Source organism: Hemitrygon akajei, chromosome 8 (assembly GCF_048418815.1).
Source record: "Hemitrygon akajei chromosome 8, sHemAka1.3, whole genome shotgun sequence".
In the NCBI taxonomy this organism is placed as follows: domain Eukaryota; kingdom Metazoa; phylum Chordata; class Chondrichthyes; order Myliobatiformes; family Dasyatidae; genus Hemitrygon; species Hemitrygon akajei.
Window position 1 is genome coordinate 45,157,768 of NC_133131.1, and position 16,578 is coordinate 45,174,345.

The 16,578-nt window shown below is 42.8% G+C and overlaps 1 protein-coding gene across 1 annotated transcript in view; it reads right to left on the reverse strand.

Moving 5' to 3' along the window:
• Positions 1 to 15,085, reverse strand: part of LOC140731858 (cytochrome P450 2D3-like) — a 37,525-nt gene extending 22,440 nt beyond the window's left edge. The window contains exons 1-3 of the mRNA XM_073053779.1: positions 14,708 to 15,085; positions 8,800 to 8,968; positions 2,235 to 2,387 (exon numbers count right to left, since the gene is read on the reverse strand). Coding sequence (XP_072909880.1) covers positions 2,235 to 2,387; positions 8,800 to 8,968; positions 14,708 to 14,917 — 532 coding nt within the window. The 5' untranslated portion in view covers positions 14,918 to 15,085. The remainder of the gene's footprint in view (positions 1 to 2,234; positions 2,388 to 8,799; positions 8,969 to 14,707) is intronic.
• Between the last annotated feature and the right edge of the window lie 1,493 nt (positions 15,086 to 16,578).

Sequence of the window (16,578 nt, forward strand, 5' to 3'; positions counted from 1 at the left end):
ATTAGAGTCCTCGATGAGCAGAAGGGTGTGAGACTTGTTACTGTTTTAATTATTGTGTACTCTGTTGTTTTGTTAATCCATTGCATCAATTAGTAGAAGGATGTGGGACTTGTTTTTATCCATTATTTTACGCAACCTTCCCTCTGGGAACTCTCCCTCTACCTATACCTTTGAAATCAGCATGGTTTCCTTAAAAATCTTGCCTGACAAATCTGTGGAATTCTTTAGCAAAAATAACAGGAAGGCTGACAGAGCAGTCAGTGGATTTTGGTCGGCTATTGGTGAATACTGGTGTTCCACAGGGATCAGTGTTAGGACTGCTTTCTTTCACATTATATGTCAATGATTTGGATAATGGAATTGATGGCTTAGTGGCCAAGTTTGTGGATGATACAAAGATAGATGGAGGGGCAAATAGTGTTGAGGAAGCAGGGAGTCTGCAGAGGGACTTGCACAGTTTGTAAGAATGGGCAAAGAAGTGACAGAAGGGTAGGGAAGTGTGTGGTATTGCACTTTGGAAGAACAAATAAAGGCATAGACAATTTTCTAAACAGGGAGTGAATTCAAAAATCAGATGTGCAGAGAGACTTGGGAGTCTTAGTGCAGGATGTGAACTTGCAGATTAAGTTGGTGGTAAGGAAAACAAATGCAATGTTAACATTCATTTTGGGACAACTTGAATATAAAAGTTAAAAATGTGCTGTTGAGGCTTTATAAAACATTGGCCAGGCAGCACTTGGACTTTTGAGAGTAGCTGTGGGTCAATTATCTAAGAAAGAATGTGCTGACATTGAGGAGATTCATGAGAATGATCCCAGGAATGAAAGGGTTAATATATGAAGAGCGTTTGATGGCTCTAGGCTTGTGCTTGCTGAAGTTTAGAAGAATGAAGGTGGATCTAATTGGCACCTATTGAATATTGAATAGCCTAGACAGAGTGGATGTGGAGAGTCTAGGACCAGAGAGCTCAGCCCAGGAATACAAGGACACTGTTTTAGAACAGAGACGAGGAGGAATTTCTTTACCAGGGTGTGATGAATCTGTAGAGTGCATTGCCACAGATGGCTGTGGAGACCAAGTCAGTGAGTATATTTAACGTGAAGGTCGATAGGTTCTTGATAACAAAGATATCCAAAGTTGTAGGGAGAAGTCAAAGTTCAAATTGACCAAGATGGAGGGATACTTCTGTTCCCTCTCTGCACATTTACTCACCCAGGTCGCTTCCAGCTCTGAACCTCTGGGAACCTTTGACCTAGTGTTCAGTCACATGTCCTAATGTATCTCTGTTGATTAAATCAATGTTTTTGGTCTAGGTACTCTCCTATGAAGCAGTTTGGAGCTACCTCACTTTGATGGAAGGGCAACATCAATAGAAATAGTTGCCAGTTGCTTCCAAACACCAACAGAAGCTGCTGACAGAGCTTCATTCCTCTACAGGAGGGCCTGTTACACCTTAAAGGGACAGATTAAACATTAACACATCCTCCATCCTGGGTGATAGCTCTGACTCCAAAGCCCCTCTTTCCATTGGCAAAAACACATGGAAACTGGAGATGATTTGAGTTGAAATGGTCAATCCCTTTGAAATGCCCATGTAGAGGAGAGTGGAGAGGGCAGCAGGTCTAAAAGCTTGAAAGTACATACCTCCGGACTCCATGACAGCCTCTATCTCACTGTTGTGTGTCTATCGAATGGGCCTCTTGTATAATCAGATGATTTCTTCATCTCACAATCTACCTTATTGCCTACCTGCACTGCACTCTCTGACACAGTAACACTACATTCTGCATTGTTGTATTTTCCCTTGGTGTGATGAAATGGTCTGTATGGATGGATGGCAAGAAAACAAAGCATTAGACTGTATCTTAGTACATCCCATAGAGAACTACAGCACCCAAACAGGCCATTCAGCCCATCTAACCCATAGAAATTTGGCCTTCTGTCTAGTCCATCTACCCGCATCAGATCTCTGCCCTCCACACCCCTCTCATCAATATATCTGTGCAAATGTCTCTTAAATGTTGCAATTGAAACTACATCTTTCATTTCTGCTGGCAGCTCGTTCCACACTCACACCACCATCTGAGTGTGACAATAATAAACCAATTACCCGAACTGCAGGTGCTCGACCCTGCCCTGCTGTCCTTCTGTGACACACTGGGTTTACCAAGGTGCCAGACACCAACAGTAGCACAGGATCGAAGAACAGCAGTTGCTTCCTCAGGATCACCCACCTTGTTCACTTTCAAAACCTTGAATTAAAAATTCAGCCTCTTCCACAATTCGCAATTCAAGGGACTTCTTTCTGAGCCCAAAGTTCTTCAGGGTCGAGAGTGAAAATTTCCTTTGCTGTTTCCACCAGTCTCCGTACTTTGCAAGCACGATACCTGGATGGGTGTAACAGGAATGTCATTTCATTCATCTTCATTTTCAACCAGTCCTTCAACAAGTATCAAAATGAGCACTTGAAATAGCAAGGTAGAGAAGGCTACAGACTAAGTACTGGGAAATGGGTTAGCATGGATTATCACCATGGAGATTATGGGCTGAATGGCCTGCTTCTGTGTTCATTGATTTCTAAGACATTCATTTTAATTTACAATTAGATATTCACCTGGATCCTAAAGAATGAGCATGATATTTTGAGCAGAGTGGAGTAACAAGACTGGATTAACATGCAAAGGTGGATCACCCAGATCATTCCTACCTGCAATCTATTGTAATATATCATCAACAGAAACAAGTTCTTGCCCCTTCTGGGCCATATTATTTTGTGTGTTCAGTGAGACGGGAGCCAGTGTGTCCAGGGGAACTACAACCAGAAATCCAGGGACCACAGTATACACAGTGGTACTGAATGTTGAGTTCTGTTTGTGTGGACTATGTAAGTATTTAGAATGCGTGCACTCTCTCTGTGTGGAGGGAGGGGAATTATGGGGTGTAAAGGTGGCAGTCCTCAGATACTGAAGGGTGACATTGAAAGTAAAGTCGTTTAAACAAAAGAAAAATGTGCCCTTGTTGTTTGGGCATTAACAGTGCCAGCAAAGGATGGTTTTCAATAAGAGGATCCCACCAGCATTTGAATAGACCGAGCCTTATGAAAGCTGGAAAAATGAAATTGGAATATGGACTTGTGTTATGGAACTAGAGAAGATGAAGCAAGCCTTGGCTGTTGCGTTGTTGCTTTCAGGGAGAACGAGAGAAACCGTGATGGGTATATGCTACCAGATACACTTAACTCTGTTTTTTGAGGATGGAAAAGGATCAAATTTATGAGGCATATTCAGACTTTGACAAAATTTATCAAGATAATTCTAAAAATATGGCTGAAAATATGACTTTGAACAAAGTGCACTGCATGTGTAAATACAAAATGGAATTTCCTGATGCTGTATTAGCTTTTAAATTATTGGACACTGCGTGTCTAGACATAAAGGACAGACAGCTCGAGTTATCTGAATGCACAGAACTTACATTTGCATCTATGAAATCAGCACTGAAGAAGATTTTTGGAGACAAGGCCACTAGTTGGAATTAGTTTGAGTCAGGAAATGGCATACTTCACTGCCCTCAGGGAGACCAGGCAAGGATACCATTACCTGGCACAAATCCAATAAACAAGTATGACGGGTATCGAAATGTGTGGTATGTCAAAGTATTTACCACTGGGCAAGAAACCGTCCACGCAGAAGCTAAAACGTTAGGCTAACTGAAGGAAATAACAAATCTGAAGATGTAGAACAGTGCCATATCACCGTTTGTGAAGGAATCACTTACTAATGATTGGACATGGCAGCAAAGGTTACGGGGAGAAGGCCAGCAAATGGGGTTGAGGAAGAGAAAAATAGGATCAGCTATGATTGAATGGTGGAGCAGACTCGATGGGCCAAATGGCCTAATTCTGCTCCTATGTCTTATGGTCTAATGCAGAGACATCTGAGGCAGAGATTTTGATGATGGAATCTCTAGGATCTGCTGTTATTAATACAGCATGCACATGCACATTGTGTGGAGAAAAATGACTTGGGAGCTATGTAAGTGAACAAGACCAGAATGAAGTGCAGAAACCGGTGAACACAGATACACTCAATAACAAAGCATTCAAATTTGGAGATGGAATGATCATACATTCCACCAAAAGAGTGAAAATTCCTGCAAAAATAGGGCAGAAATAAGGTTACATTGAAACGGAGATGCTGCTATTGAACATTCCATTACTCTTGAGTAAATATTCCCCAACAAAAGCAAGAGCATTACTGGATATGGAGAATGACCAGGCAATGATGTTTTAACAGCCGGTGGCTCTTGAGCTCAGCAGCTCTGGGTATTACATTCCAGGTAAAGACACTGTGAGAATGAAGTACTAAATGTCACACACAACATGACCAGAGATAAGAAATGCAAGGTGTTGCTCAAACTTCACAAGCGGTTTGGACAAACTTCAACTGATGGACTTCAGAAACGGCTCAGGAAACAAAGAAGCAGATGATTTTTCCATTGTAAAGCAGATGATTGGGAGCTGTGAGACTGCCCAAGCCTGTGGCTGGTCTGAATACAGTAAAACAGCAGCCATAAACCTACATGAACTGGAGCAACATCTCCACATCACTGATCGGCTCACACGTTTCAGTGCTGGTAGCAATGTAAACACAAAGAGATCCTCAGAGATTGTAAAGACACTTCATCCATTCCTGGATAAGTGTGCACGGTCCACCTCGGAAAGTATTCAATGATAATGGTGGTGAATTTAATAATGATGAATTCAGAGAGATGGCAGAGTACTTTAACATTGAAACAAAGACAACAACGGCATATAGTCCTTGAAGTAATGGACTTCTGGAGCGACACAATCAAACGCTTACTGAAAAGGCCAAAGGCAAATAAAAGCAATGGCTGTGGTTGGAACACAGCCCTGGACTGAGTCCTCAAGGCAAAGGATACCATGCACAATGTACACGGCCATAGCCCGCATCAATTGGTGTTTGGCCAGAATCCAAAACATCCCTCTGTACTGGTTGACAGACCACTTGCACTGCAAGCAGTCAATGAGTTGGGAAACGCATTTCAGCACTGCATGCATCAAGGAAGACTTTCACTGAAGCAGAGTGTTCAGAGAGAATTCAAAGAGCACTGAGGGCACACGTCCATCCTACAAATGGAAAATATGACACAGGGGCCAATGTGTATTACAAGAGATCAGACTGTACAAAACGGAGAGTTCCTGGAGTTGTCACTGGTCAGGATGAAGTTGTGGTATTCGTGAGACATGGAGATACATATGTGAAAGTACATCATTCCAGACTACAAAAAACATAAACTGAAGACCATCAGAACTCCACGGAGAATGACAAAAAATGAAAAGCACTTACCTAGCACATGGTCATGTTGCACAGACAGGGATGAGGAGAGTGCAGATAAGGACCCAATAGAGTTGTTCAATGGTGGCACAGACAATGCGGAAGAGAGTGCAGTTAGTGACTCAATATACTTGTTCAATGCTGGCACAGACAGTGCGGAAAAGATTGCAGTTGGGGACCCAACAGAGTTGTTCAATGGTGGCACAGACAGTACGGGAGAGAGTGCAGTTGGGGACCCAATAGAGTTGTTCAACGGTGGCACAGACAGTGCAGAAAAGAGTGCAGTTGAGAATTCAACAGACTTACTTGAACAGAAATTATGACAAGTGCAAAGATAACATGGAAGTTTTGGTCTTAAAACAGGACAAACTGTGAGATTAGTAGACCAAAACACTGGTATCTCAGACAAATCTGAAATCTTAGTATGAGCAGGCAAAGCCACTGGGAGTGACAAAAGTTGATACAACTTGAATTACCTAGCACCAGTCACGGTTGCTGGCACTGCAGGTCAGTCAACATGTCACGTGTAGGCAGACTTCATATTGAATCAGGCTGGGCCATCTGAGAAATATCAAGACAAAGATGTACAAGTAACTAAAGAGATGTCGTTTGAATCTACAAAACAAGATGAAATGAGAAATTGGAGATATAATGTAGTGTTTGAGGAAGCTAGAGACATTGGCCAAAATACAACATCTGCAATATTGGTGTGCACCCTGAAAGATTCATGACAGGAATTTTACCAACATCTGGTTGCTAAAGGTTTTGAGGAACCGTACATAGAAGAACTCCAAAGAAACTCACCAACATGTGCATCAGAGTCTCTCCGACTACTTCTCTCAGTGATATGTCAAAAGCATTGGCAACCCCATTGCATGGATATGAAATCCACATTCTTACAGGGAGTGGAGCTGTCACGTGATGTTTGCATTAAACTCCCCCCACCCTAAGGCCAGAAGTAAAGGAATACCCTGCAAACTCAAAAAGTGTGTGTATGGTCTAGCTGATGCATCTCTGTACTGGTATAAAAAGGTCAAGGAAATTATGTTGGAAACAGGTGGAAAGATGTCACAAGAATACCCTAAAGGTTAACTTGCAGGTAGAGTTGGTGGTGAGGAACGCAAGTACAATGTTAGCATTCATTTTAAGATGTCTAGAATACAAGAGCCGGATGTGATGCTGAGGCTTTATAAGGCACTGATGAGGACTCACCTTGAGAATTGTGAACAATTTTGGGCTCCTGATCTAAGAAAAGATATGCTGGCCCAGAGAGGGTCCAGAGGAGGTTCACAAGGATGATTCTCAGAAAGAAAGGGTTATCATGCAAGTAAAATTTGATAGCTCTGGGTCTGTATTTGCTGGAATTTAGAAGGATGGTGGGGGAGATCTCATTGAAAACTTTCAAATGTTTAAAGACCCAGAGAGAGTAGATATAGAAAGGATAATTCCCATGGTGGGGTGTCTAGGACAAGAGGGCACAGCCTCTGAATAGAGGGGCATCCATTTAAAACAGAGATACAGAGAAATTAGCCAGAGGATGGTGAATTTGTGGAATTTGTTACCACAGGCAGCTCTGGAGGCCAGGTCATGGGGTGTATTTAAGGCAGAGCTTGTTAGGTTCTTGATTAGACATGGCATCAGGGATTATGGGGAACACAAACAGGAGAAAATCTGCAGATGCTGGAAACACGAGCAACACACACAAAATGCTAGAGGAACTCAGCAAGCCAGGCAGCCTTTGTGGAAAAAGAACAGTCAACTCCATAGAACTTGCCTGGTCTGCTGAGAGGTTATGGGGAGAAGGCCTGGGAGGGTGGCTGAGAAGGGGAAAGAAAGATCAGCCATGATTAAATGGCGGAGCAGGCTCATTCAGCCGAATGGCCTAATTCTCCTGCTATGTCTTATGGCCTTATGGTCTAAGTGGATCCAGCTATTCTTTACTGGCAAGATTCAGGATATCATGTGATTGGAAAATTTGTGTGTCATGTAGATGACTTCATAAGGGAGACTGACAAAACTTAGCCAAACAGTTATCCTTCAGCTAAATTCAGCCTTTCAGGTTGGAACATGACAGATTCTATGTAGGGATAGACATCCTTTCTGTTGATGGAACAGTACAACTGCAACAAGAAAGCTTCCGACAATCCGCTTGGAATCCTCATGTGCCACACAACGGGATTCACCCCTCAGTGAAGCTGAAGCGGGGCAACTTGAGTCAAAGAATGGTCAGGTTCTATGGGTGGCAAGTCACAGCAGACCTGACATCATGTGTAATACCTGCAACTTGGCATCCAACACAAAAAAATGCCACAGTACAAACTTTACATGTGGCAAACAAGTTATAGTGCGCAGAATTCAATCTGAAAAAGTAGTCTAGAAGTTTTCACAGCTTGAAAAAGATAGCTTACCAAGGCTCGTTGTCTTCAGTGATGCCTCAGTTGGAAATCTCCCTGACGGAGGAATTCAAGGGGGATATTTTATTGTACTGACAGGAGAAGAGGGAAGATTTTCACCTCTCCATTGGCAATCAGAAAGCATCTGAAGAGTTGTATGGAGTACGCTGGCAGGTGGAACCTTTGCAATGTTTGAAGGTATTGACAATGCTGTTTGTCTGGCCACAATTTATTCTGAGCTTTTCCATGGTGACCCAAAGGAGGACAATGTACATAGAACTTGTGACAATGACTCTTTGGTTCATGCCATCAAATCCACCAAGTCAGTTACAGAGAAGAGGCTTCACCTACAGTTAAACAGCACCAAAGAACTTGTCCAAGCACAGAAAGTAACAACCAACTGACTGTATCACAAAAAAGGGAGCTCCAGCTCTTGTGCTGTTAAAGGCACTTAGTGAAGGCATTTGGTACCTTAAGAATTGTATTAACTTCAGGGATTAGAACTAATTCCCATATCCTAATGGACATTTGAATTGTCTTTAAATTTGTTTTCAAGTTTGCTTTTTTAATATATACATAAAAAGGATGGGAGATTGTTCAGTTCTGCTCATTTGGTGAATGGAACAACTTTGTATACGTACACACTCTCCCTGTTATGTAGGTGCGGAGGGAGCGGGATTATGAGACATAAAGGTGGTGACTATTCGGTATTGAATGGAGATGTTGAAAGTAAAGCTGTTTAAACAAATGAAAAATGTGTGCTTGTTGTTTGGGCGTTAACAGTGAACTCATTGTTTCTGGTGACTAGTGTGTCTGATGGGGGGAAACAAAATTCCTCAACCCATCCCCAATTAAATAATATTTCATCTTCCTGAGGAAGTGGTTTCAAATGCCCTTGAGGTGCACTGGACACAATGACAACCCCCCCCCCCCGCCCCAAAGCTCTGGTGGTGGGGTTTAGGTCTTCTACCAAAATATGTGAAGTCCAATTATCCCAATGCCTCCCACCTAATGCACAGGTCAGTCTCTGGACCCTGGTTCATACCCACCTTCACCATGCTGCCGAAAGAACTTCTCATAAATCGGAAAGTATGGCCGATCTGCAAAATCTTCCGATTTCTTCACCAGAGCCTCTTTCAGGGTCTTGTAGCCACTCAGCACCACCAGGTTTCTCCATCCAAACTCTAAACTCACCACATCGCCGTACTTCTTCCACAGCTAAAAGTGGACACATGATGGGAGAAAGCACCAGGCCATTACTGTAACTCTCAGGAACCGAACACAGAAAAGAACAGAGACTGCACCATCACTGAGTTCTCAGTCAGATCCAGCACCTCCACATTTTGCACCCTTGTTGCTGTTGGTCTCCATCCCTTGTACCATCGAAAAAAGTGGGCTGGATTCCTTGTGCGATTGTTTCCCCACTCATTATCCATCCCTGGATGGGCAAAACCCAACCCTGCCACAAAAGCACTGCTTCAGAATCAAATTGAAGCATATTGTCATGTATATAAGGACACATATGCACAAGGGCAATGAAAATCTTACTTGTAGCAACATCATAGACATGTATCAGTAGGGAAACAGCATTCACAAATAAAGCATAATTTCTGTAAAATTATACAAGAAATAGCAGAATTATAACAAAGACCAAAGTCCATCTAGTGACATGTAAAAATGGTTACAGTGTTGCTGTACTGAATAATGATTTGGGTTGTGCCGGTTCAATCAAGAACTGGATAGAGGAAGGGAAGTAACTGTTATTGAACTTTGTGGTGTGGGACTTCAGGTTTCTGTATCTCCTGCCTAATTGTAGTTGCAAAAAAGACGGCACGGTCTGGGTGGTGAGGATCTCTGATGATAGATACTGACTTTTTGAGGCAGGGCCTCACTGTGCAGAGTTACTGCCCTCTGCAGCTTCTTACATCCCAGCACATTCAAATTGCTGTAGCAGACCATGATGCCACCATTCAGAGCACATTCAGAAGTGTTTCTGTAGAAGTTTGTTAGAGTGTTTGGTCACTTACTGAACCTCTTTAACATTATAAGAAAGTAAATATGCTGCAGAAACATAAGAGACATACAAGAGTTATGTAGAAATGCAAGGCAGAATCTTACTTTATTTTCGATGATATCCTTCTGTATTAAAGCATTGTTTCAATATTGATTTCATCAAAGGACTACTCCACTCCTCACCTGATGCAAAGAAACCAGTTGTGTAACTAACATCCTCTCTCTTGGCTTTACCCATGGGATCCACCATGCAGAGAAATGTTTTTTTGAAACCAACACATGGCCTCAAGGTGGAACAGGCTAAAAAAGGAATCTCGAACCGAGCTGGTATTTGGCAATATTTACATCAGAGTTTGATGCTACAGATTTAAAGTAGAGTGAACTCTGAATACACCCAGTACACAGCACTTATAGAACAAGATGATCCAGAAAATAAAGGTGAAGTGTCTGCTAAAGGGCAAATTCACATCTTCACGGCCCACTGAGAATTGCACAGGATTATTACTGTTCAAGCAGAATCTTCAACCCACCGTCTGGACTACTTGTCAAAAACCTTGTCATACTTTCACAGCTGCGAGGGTGATTAGTTTCAACCTTTACTTCATTGACTTCAGGAAGTATGGCGAAGTACACACCTCTGTCAGTATCAGTGGTGTTGAGATAGAGATGGTTGAGAACTTCAAGTTCCTAGTTGTAAAAATCACTGACAAGCTGTCCTGATCCTGCCACGTGAATGCCATGGTCAAGGAAGCACGTCACTGCCTCTACTTCTTCAGAAGGCTAAGAAAATCCAGCAGGTCAGCAAAGACCCTCACCAATTCTTACAGATGCATCATAGAAAGCATCATTCCAAATGGATCACAGCTGGATATAACAATCATACACATAAGATATTTAAGAGTTTTGGGTACACCACCGTTTATTGTTTAAACCAGCTTCACTCCTAGTGATTCTGTTTGCACTTCCCTACTGCCTCGGGAAAGCACATAACACAATCTCAGGCCCCTCCCACCCCATTCATTCTCACTTCTCCCCTCTCCCATCGGGCAGAAGATACAAAAGCTTGAGAATAGCCAGACTCAATGACAGCTTCTATCCTGGTGTTATTCGACTCTAGAATGACACTCTCATACATTGAATGATAAACACTGGAATGCCAATATACCTCACATTTGTTTACCTACACTGCACTTGTTTAAGCCTATATTCTATTTTCTATTTGTTTTTTTACTACCCTGATGTAATTATCTATGGCATGATTTGTCAGCATGCTACACAGACAACATTTCTCATTGTATCTTGGTACTGTCTGTCTGTCTAGGTACCATATCCAATGTGGACGTTGGTGACCATGGCTTTCCATACAGATCTATCCCTTGTTCTTTGGATGACTTCCATGTCCTTGATGTGTAGCCACCTGACTAGGCTTTTGATGTACATAAGCTGAGGTCTTCCTCTAGGTTTGATCCCCTCGATCTTTCCAGAGAGTATGAGTTTTTCTAGTTCATCTTTCCGCATGATGAGTCCTAGGAATCTGAGTTGTCTTTCTCTTATTGTTGGTATGAGTGATCCAACTGCTTGGGCTCTTCTGAGAACTTCTTCATTTGCTGTGTGTGGTCCATGATATTTTTAACATTCTCCTGTAGAACCATAATTCAGCTGCTTCTAGTCTCTTTTCCATTGCTGGGGAAATGGTCCAGCATTCACTTCCATAAGTCAGGACAGAATAAATGTAGCATTGCAGTATTCTGTTTTTAGTCTACATGCTCATCTTCCTGTCTGTTAATATGGTCTTCATTTTCCGGAAAGCTTCTTTCGCCATTGCTATTCTGTATTTGATATCTGTGTCACACCTGCCATCACTTGTCATTTGGCTGCCAAGGTATCTGAATTTGTTGACTTGTTTGATGTTTGTATTTCCGATCTTGATCACACATTGTGGGATGTTTGTCTTTCTGGAGATGACCATGCTTCCTGTCTTCTTGGTGTTGATTGAGAGACCTCTGCAATTACTTTCTGCTGCCACTATAGTGAGTAGTTCTTGCAGTTTTGTTTCTGAGTCAGCTATTAGTACGATGTCATCAGCATATCTGATGTTATTTATATTATGGCCTCCAATTGTGAGTCCTTTGATGTCTTTGATACTTCTCAAGATATTTTCACTATACAGGTTGAATACGTCAGGTGAAAAGACACAACCTTACCTGACTCCTGTCGTGATATTCACATACTCACTTCTCCTTCTATTCTGATGGATGCTGTCTGGTCCCAGTATAAGTTTCTTGGTACACAAGACAATAATGACCAATATTACCCAGCACAATCACAAAGGTAAACCTGGCTAAGCATGGTTGTATACCTTTGAAACGATCAGTGGTAATTTGCTCCCGTTTCAATTAATGAAATGAACTTTGGGCAAGTTCTTTATTTGCCACATTTGTCTATTTATGTAATGCCAATCCTGATGAAGGCTCTCAGGAAACTCCCCTCCATAGATGCTGCCTGACTTTCTGAGTTTGTCCAGCATTTTGTGTTTTGCTCTTGATTTCAAACATCTCCAGAATCTTATCGACAAACACAATGCTGGAGGAACTCTTGTGTTTGTGTCCATATGTACTTTATCTCTGTACAATTAACCAAGCAGTGTTTATAGCTGTGGGTTTGGGGATTCTAAATCAAACTTTCTGTAGCACACAATGGAACTTTTTATGATGAATTGAATCCGATTCAAGGAATAACTGTCAAACACAGTCTACTCAAAAGTACATACAGTTTATTAGCAAGCTTGCATCTCAGTTGGCCACACAGAGTCTCCGCTCACCAAGCTTCAGAAAATCTGCAGCCAAGTGAGCCCAGAATACAGTTTGGAGCTGCTGATATACATTGTTATCACATATTTTGATAAGGGTATACCGAGAAGCTTCTTAGGGAACAAACACTTCTTTGTTCATACATTATTCTCACAGCACAACTTGTCAAGCTTCCAATAAGTCAGGTAGGTTTTAGCCCTTTAATTCTGCATATAATTCCACAACACCGGAGAGAGATTGTACATCTTTATTCAAATTAGTCAAGACTAAGATTGTAGATTGCTGGAATCAAACAGAGGACAAAGCTGCTGAGGTTAAAGATCCACCATCAATGAATGGTGCAGCAGGATCGAGGGACTGAATGGCCGACTCCTGCTTTTAGTTGAAAAATTCGGATAATCTGACAGGAAGCACAGTGGAGCCTAGGGTCCTCAGCCCAAGACGCTTTAATGACTGGGTGGTGATATTTTCCTCCTTTTCCCTCACAATCAAACATTTAGAAATATTTAAGGAATTTTAAAAATATCTAAGCCATTAATTTATTCAAAATACAATTGTTAAAAATTAAAACAACCCGACAAGAAAACAGAACAATTTCCGGTATTGAAAACTGTGACTTAGCTACAAATTGTCTTCATCCACGCCGAATCCCATCTGCAGTCGGATCTGGGGTTAAGCGGATTCCATCTCCGTCCCCCTCCCCTTTGCAGAGTGCACGGAGTCCCAGCTGATGGTCTAGTGACTGAGACCCTCGCAATTATTTATCGTCTCCTGCATGCAGACGGAATCCTGAACTCACTGGCATTAAAACTGCCTACCCGTCCCCAGAAACTGGACGTTCGGATAGCTTCACAGCATTTAGGCAATGTAGTGTTATGCCTGTGCCCAACTCTGAGGGGACGAAGGGTCCCAAAGTAGCCCCCTCCTTTTTGAGAATCGCAAGATCGCTATTAATTCAGGTCAGGAGACCCAGGAAATGAGAGAGAGGCGTTTGGAATGTCTTGGCCCCTCGGCGATATGAAGCTACGGGAAACGGCCATTGTCTCTTGGAGACGGAATTGTGTATTGAGTACTGTGCTTCGTGGAAGCCCTCAGGCAACGTGGGCTGGTTGGGGGATGGCATCATTCCACCCTGATTGACATCTGAGACCCCGTGAGTGGGGATAAAAGAGGGTCTGGGGAACGGCCCCTACAGACTCACCAGAAGACACGCTAGAAATCCTGTAACAGCGTAATAGCGAAAGCCGGTGGAAAGTCCACGTACGTCCTTTTCCATTTGCCTCGGAATTGGTGGGCCTTGCCACGGAAGAACGGCTTTAGCTAACACAAAGGAGAAATCAGCCCCAACGACTCTCGAGGGATTGACATCATAAAAGGAATGGGCAAGTTTAAACTCTCTCTCTTGACTCCAACCAAAGGCTGCAGCCTGCAGCTTGAATGAACTTGAGTGACTTTTATATTTCCATCGGACCATACATTATCCCCTAGACAACGATAGAGCTATTTCTTATTGATTATTATTATACCCGTGCTTTTAGATTTAGTATTGACGACGTATATTATCTGTATGCTTGCATCGATGTTATTTTTGTGTATTTTTATCAATAAATACTGTTAAAAATAGTACCATCAGACTTCAACGGACCTCTCTATCTTTGCTGGTAAGTGACCCAGTTACGGGGTACGTAACAGTAGAGTAAGGAAAAGGTGTAATTGAAAAAAAAATGGAACTGGAGAAGGCAACCTGGATAACAATCGAAATAGGAAAAACACAGAATTGATTGATCGAATTAGAGATAACCAACGGAGAGTAGATTCTGATGAAAAATCATATCCTCCTCCTGCCCCTCCCTCTCCTGCTGAATATTTCCTGCGTTCTCTTTTCTTTGCGTTGCAGGTTCTGCAAGTTTTTAACTTCGTGTTGCCTCACATTCCGTCCCAGCTCGAAGGAAGAAACAGAGAACTAAAAACTCGTATATTGAAGTGAAATAGGGAGCGAAAGAACACTGCTGGATACAAGGGGAAAGGGTGTAAAGGAGGAACTCAACAACATACAAGAAACTGAACGGTTAAAGGTGTCCCGGGGTGAGGGAGCCACCTCCTTCACACAGTCTCACTCTCTCTCAGCCTTTACCTTTGCGAATGACAGGTGAGGGTTGCTCAGATCCACCTGCAGGATGTTCCCGACGAAAGGTAAGCCCCGGGGCCCGGGAGGGTAGTTCCCACACGTCTTGCGCCTCTTCATGAAGTCAAAGACCAGGCAAAAGACGGTGCAGATCACGGCCAGCGCCGCGAACCTGTCGAAGAGTTTGAACAAGAGCAGGGGGAGAGCCGAGAACTCCATGTTCTCCAGAGCGAATGGGCTGTAAACAAAATGCGCGCATGGTCAGTGAGGGACGGGTGTGGAGGGAAGAGTCTGTTGGAGAAGTTCACGCTGACGCTCCACACACAGACACTTATGTAATACTTGTATCACAGAGCCAAGGAACTGTATTGCTGGAATATGGATCAGGAGAAAAGCAACTCCAGGGAAGTCAGCAGGCCAGGGAGCAGGTTTGGGGGGAAATGGACAATCCCTTAACGCGAAACGAAAGAATCGAAGTGATCACATCCGAGGCGCCATTGAGAGGCGACTCTTGCGCGCAGCTCCGATGGAAAAATCAAATATTCCCGCTTTAGATTGCTAGAACTGAAATCCACAGCTACAGCCATGGACAAAACAGTAAGCAACGTCGTTTACAGGCGATTAAAATATCTATCACTACTCAGAGAAAGCGAATAAACAGAGTAAACTCTGCTCTACTCTCCCTATACACATGACTGTGTGGCTAGGCAAAGCTCAAATACCATCTATAAATTTGCTGCCGATACAACTATTGTTGGTAGAATCTCAGGTGGTGACGAGAGGGCGTACAGGAGTGAGATATGCCAACTAGTGGAATGGTGCCACAGCAATAATCTGGCCTCAATGCCACTAAGATGAAAGAGCTGATTGTGGACTTCAGGAAGGGTAGGACAAAGGAACAAATACCAGTCCTCATAGAGGGATCAGAAGTGGAGAGAGGGTGTCGAGATCTCTGAGGATCTAACCGTGTCCCAACATGTCGATTTAGTTATAAAGAATGCAAGACAGCGGCTATACTTCTTTAGGAGTTTGAAGGGATTTGGCATGTCAACAAATACACTCAAAAACTTCTATAGATGTACCGTGGGGAGCATTCTGACAGGCTGCATCACTGTCTGGTATGGAGGGGCTACTGCACAGGACCGAAAGAAACTGCAGAAGGTTGTAAATCTAGTCAGCTCCATCTTGGGCACTAGCCTACAAAGTACCCAGGACATCTTCGGGGACTGGATTCTCAGAAAGGCAGCGTCCATTATTAAAAACCTCCAGCACCCACGGCATGCCCTTTTCTCACTGTTACCAGCAGGTAGGAGATACAGAAACCTGAAGACACACACTCAGCGATTCAGGAACAGCTTCTTCCCCTCTGCCGTCCGATTCCTAAATGGACATTGTACCCTTGGACACTAACTCACTTTTTAAATATTCAGTGTTTCTGTATTTTGCCCGTTTTTTCATCTATTCAATACATGTATACTGTAATTGATCGATTGATTGATTTATTATTATTATATTTATTTATTTCTCTTCTATATTATGTATTGCATTGAACTGCTGCTGCTAAGTTAAGAAATTTCAGGTCACATGCCGGTGATAATAAATGTGATTCTGATTCTGATCTCGGACGGTCTCAGTTTTGCTTCCCTTTAAGACAGCGGAAGAGAGGATGTTTAAGGATGTTCCCAACCTTTTGTTCATGTCTTGGACCAATTACCATTCAGCAATGGGTCTTAGGGCCCCTGATTGGGTACCTCCGGTTCTGGCTAACAATGCCAACTATCTTGCTGGCGAGCGTACAGTCTCTGGTAAATAAAATCGATTGTCGTGGATTGCCGTACCAGAGGAACATTAGGACCAGGTGTGTTTTTATTTGTTTCCCG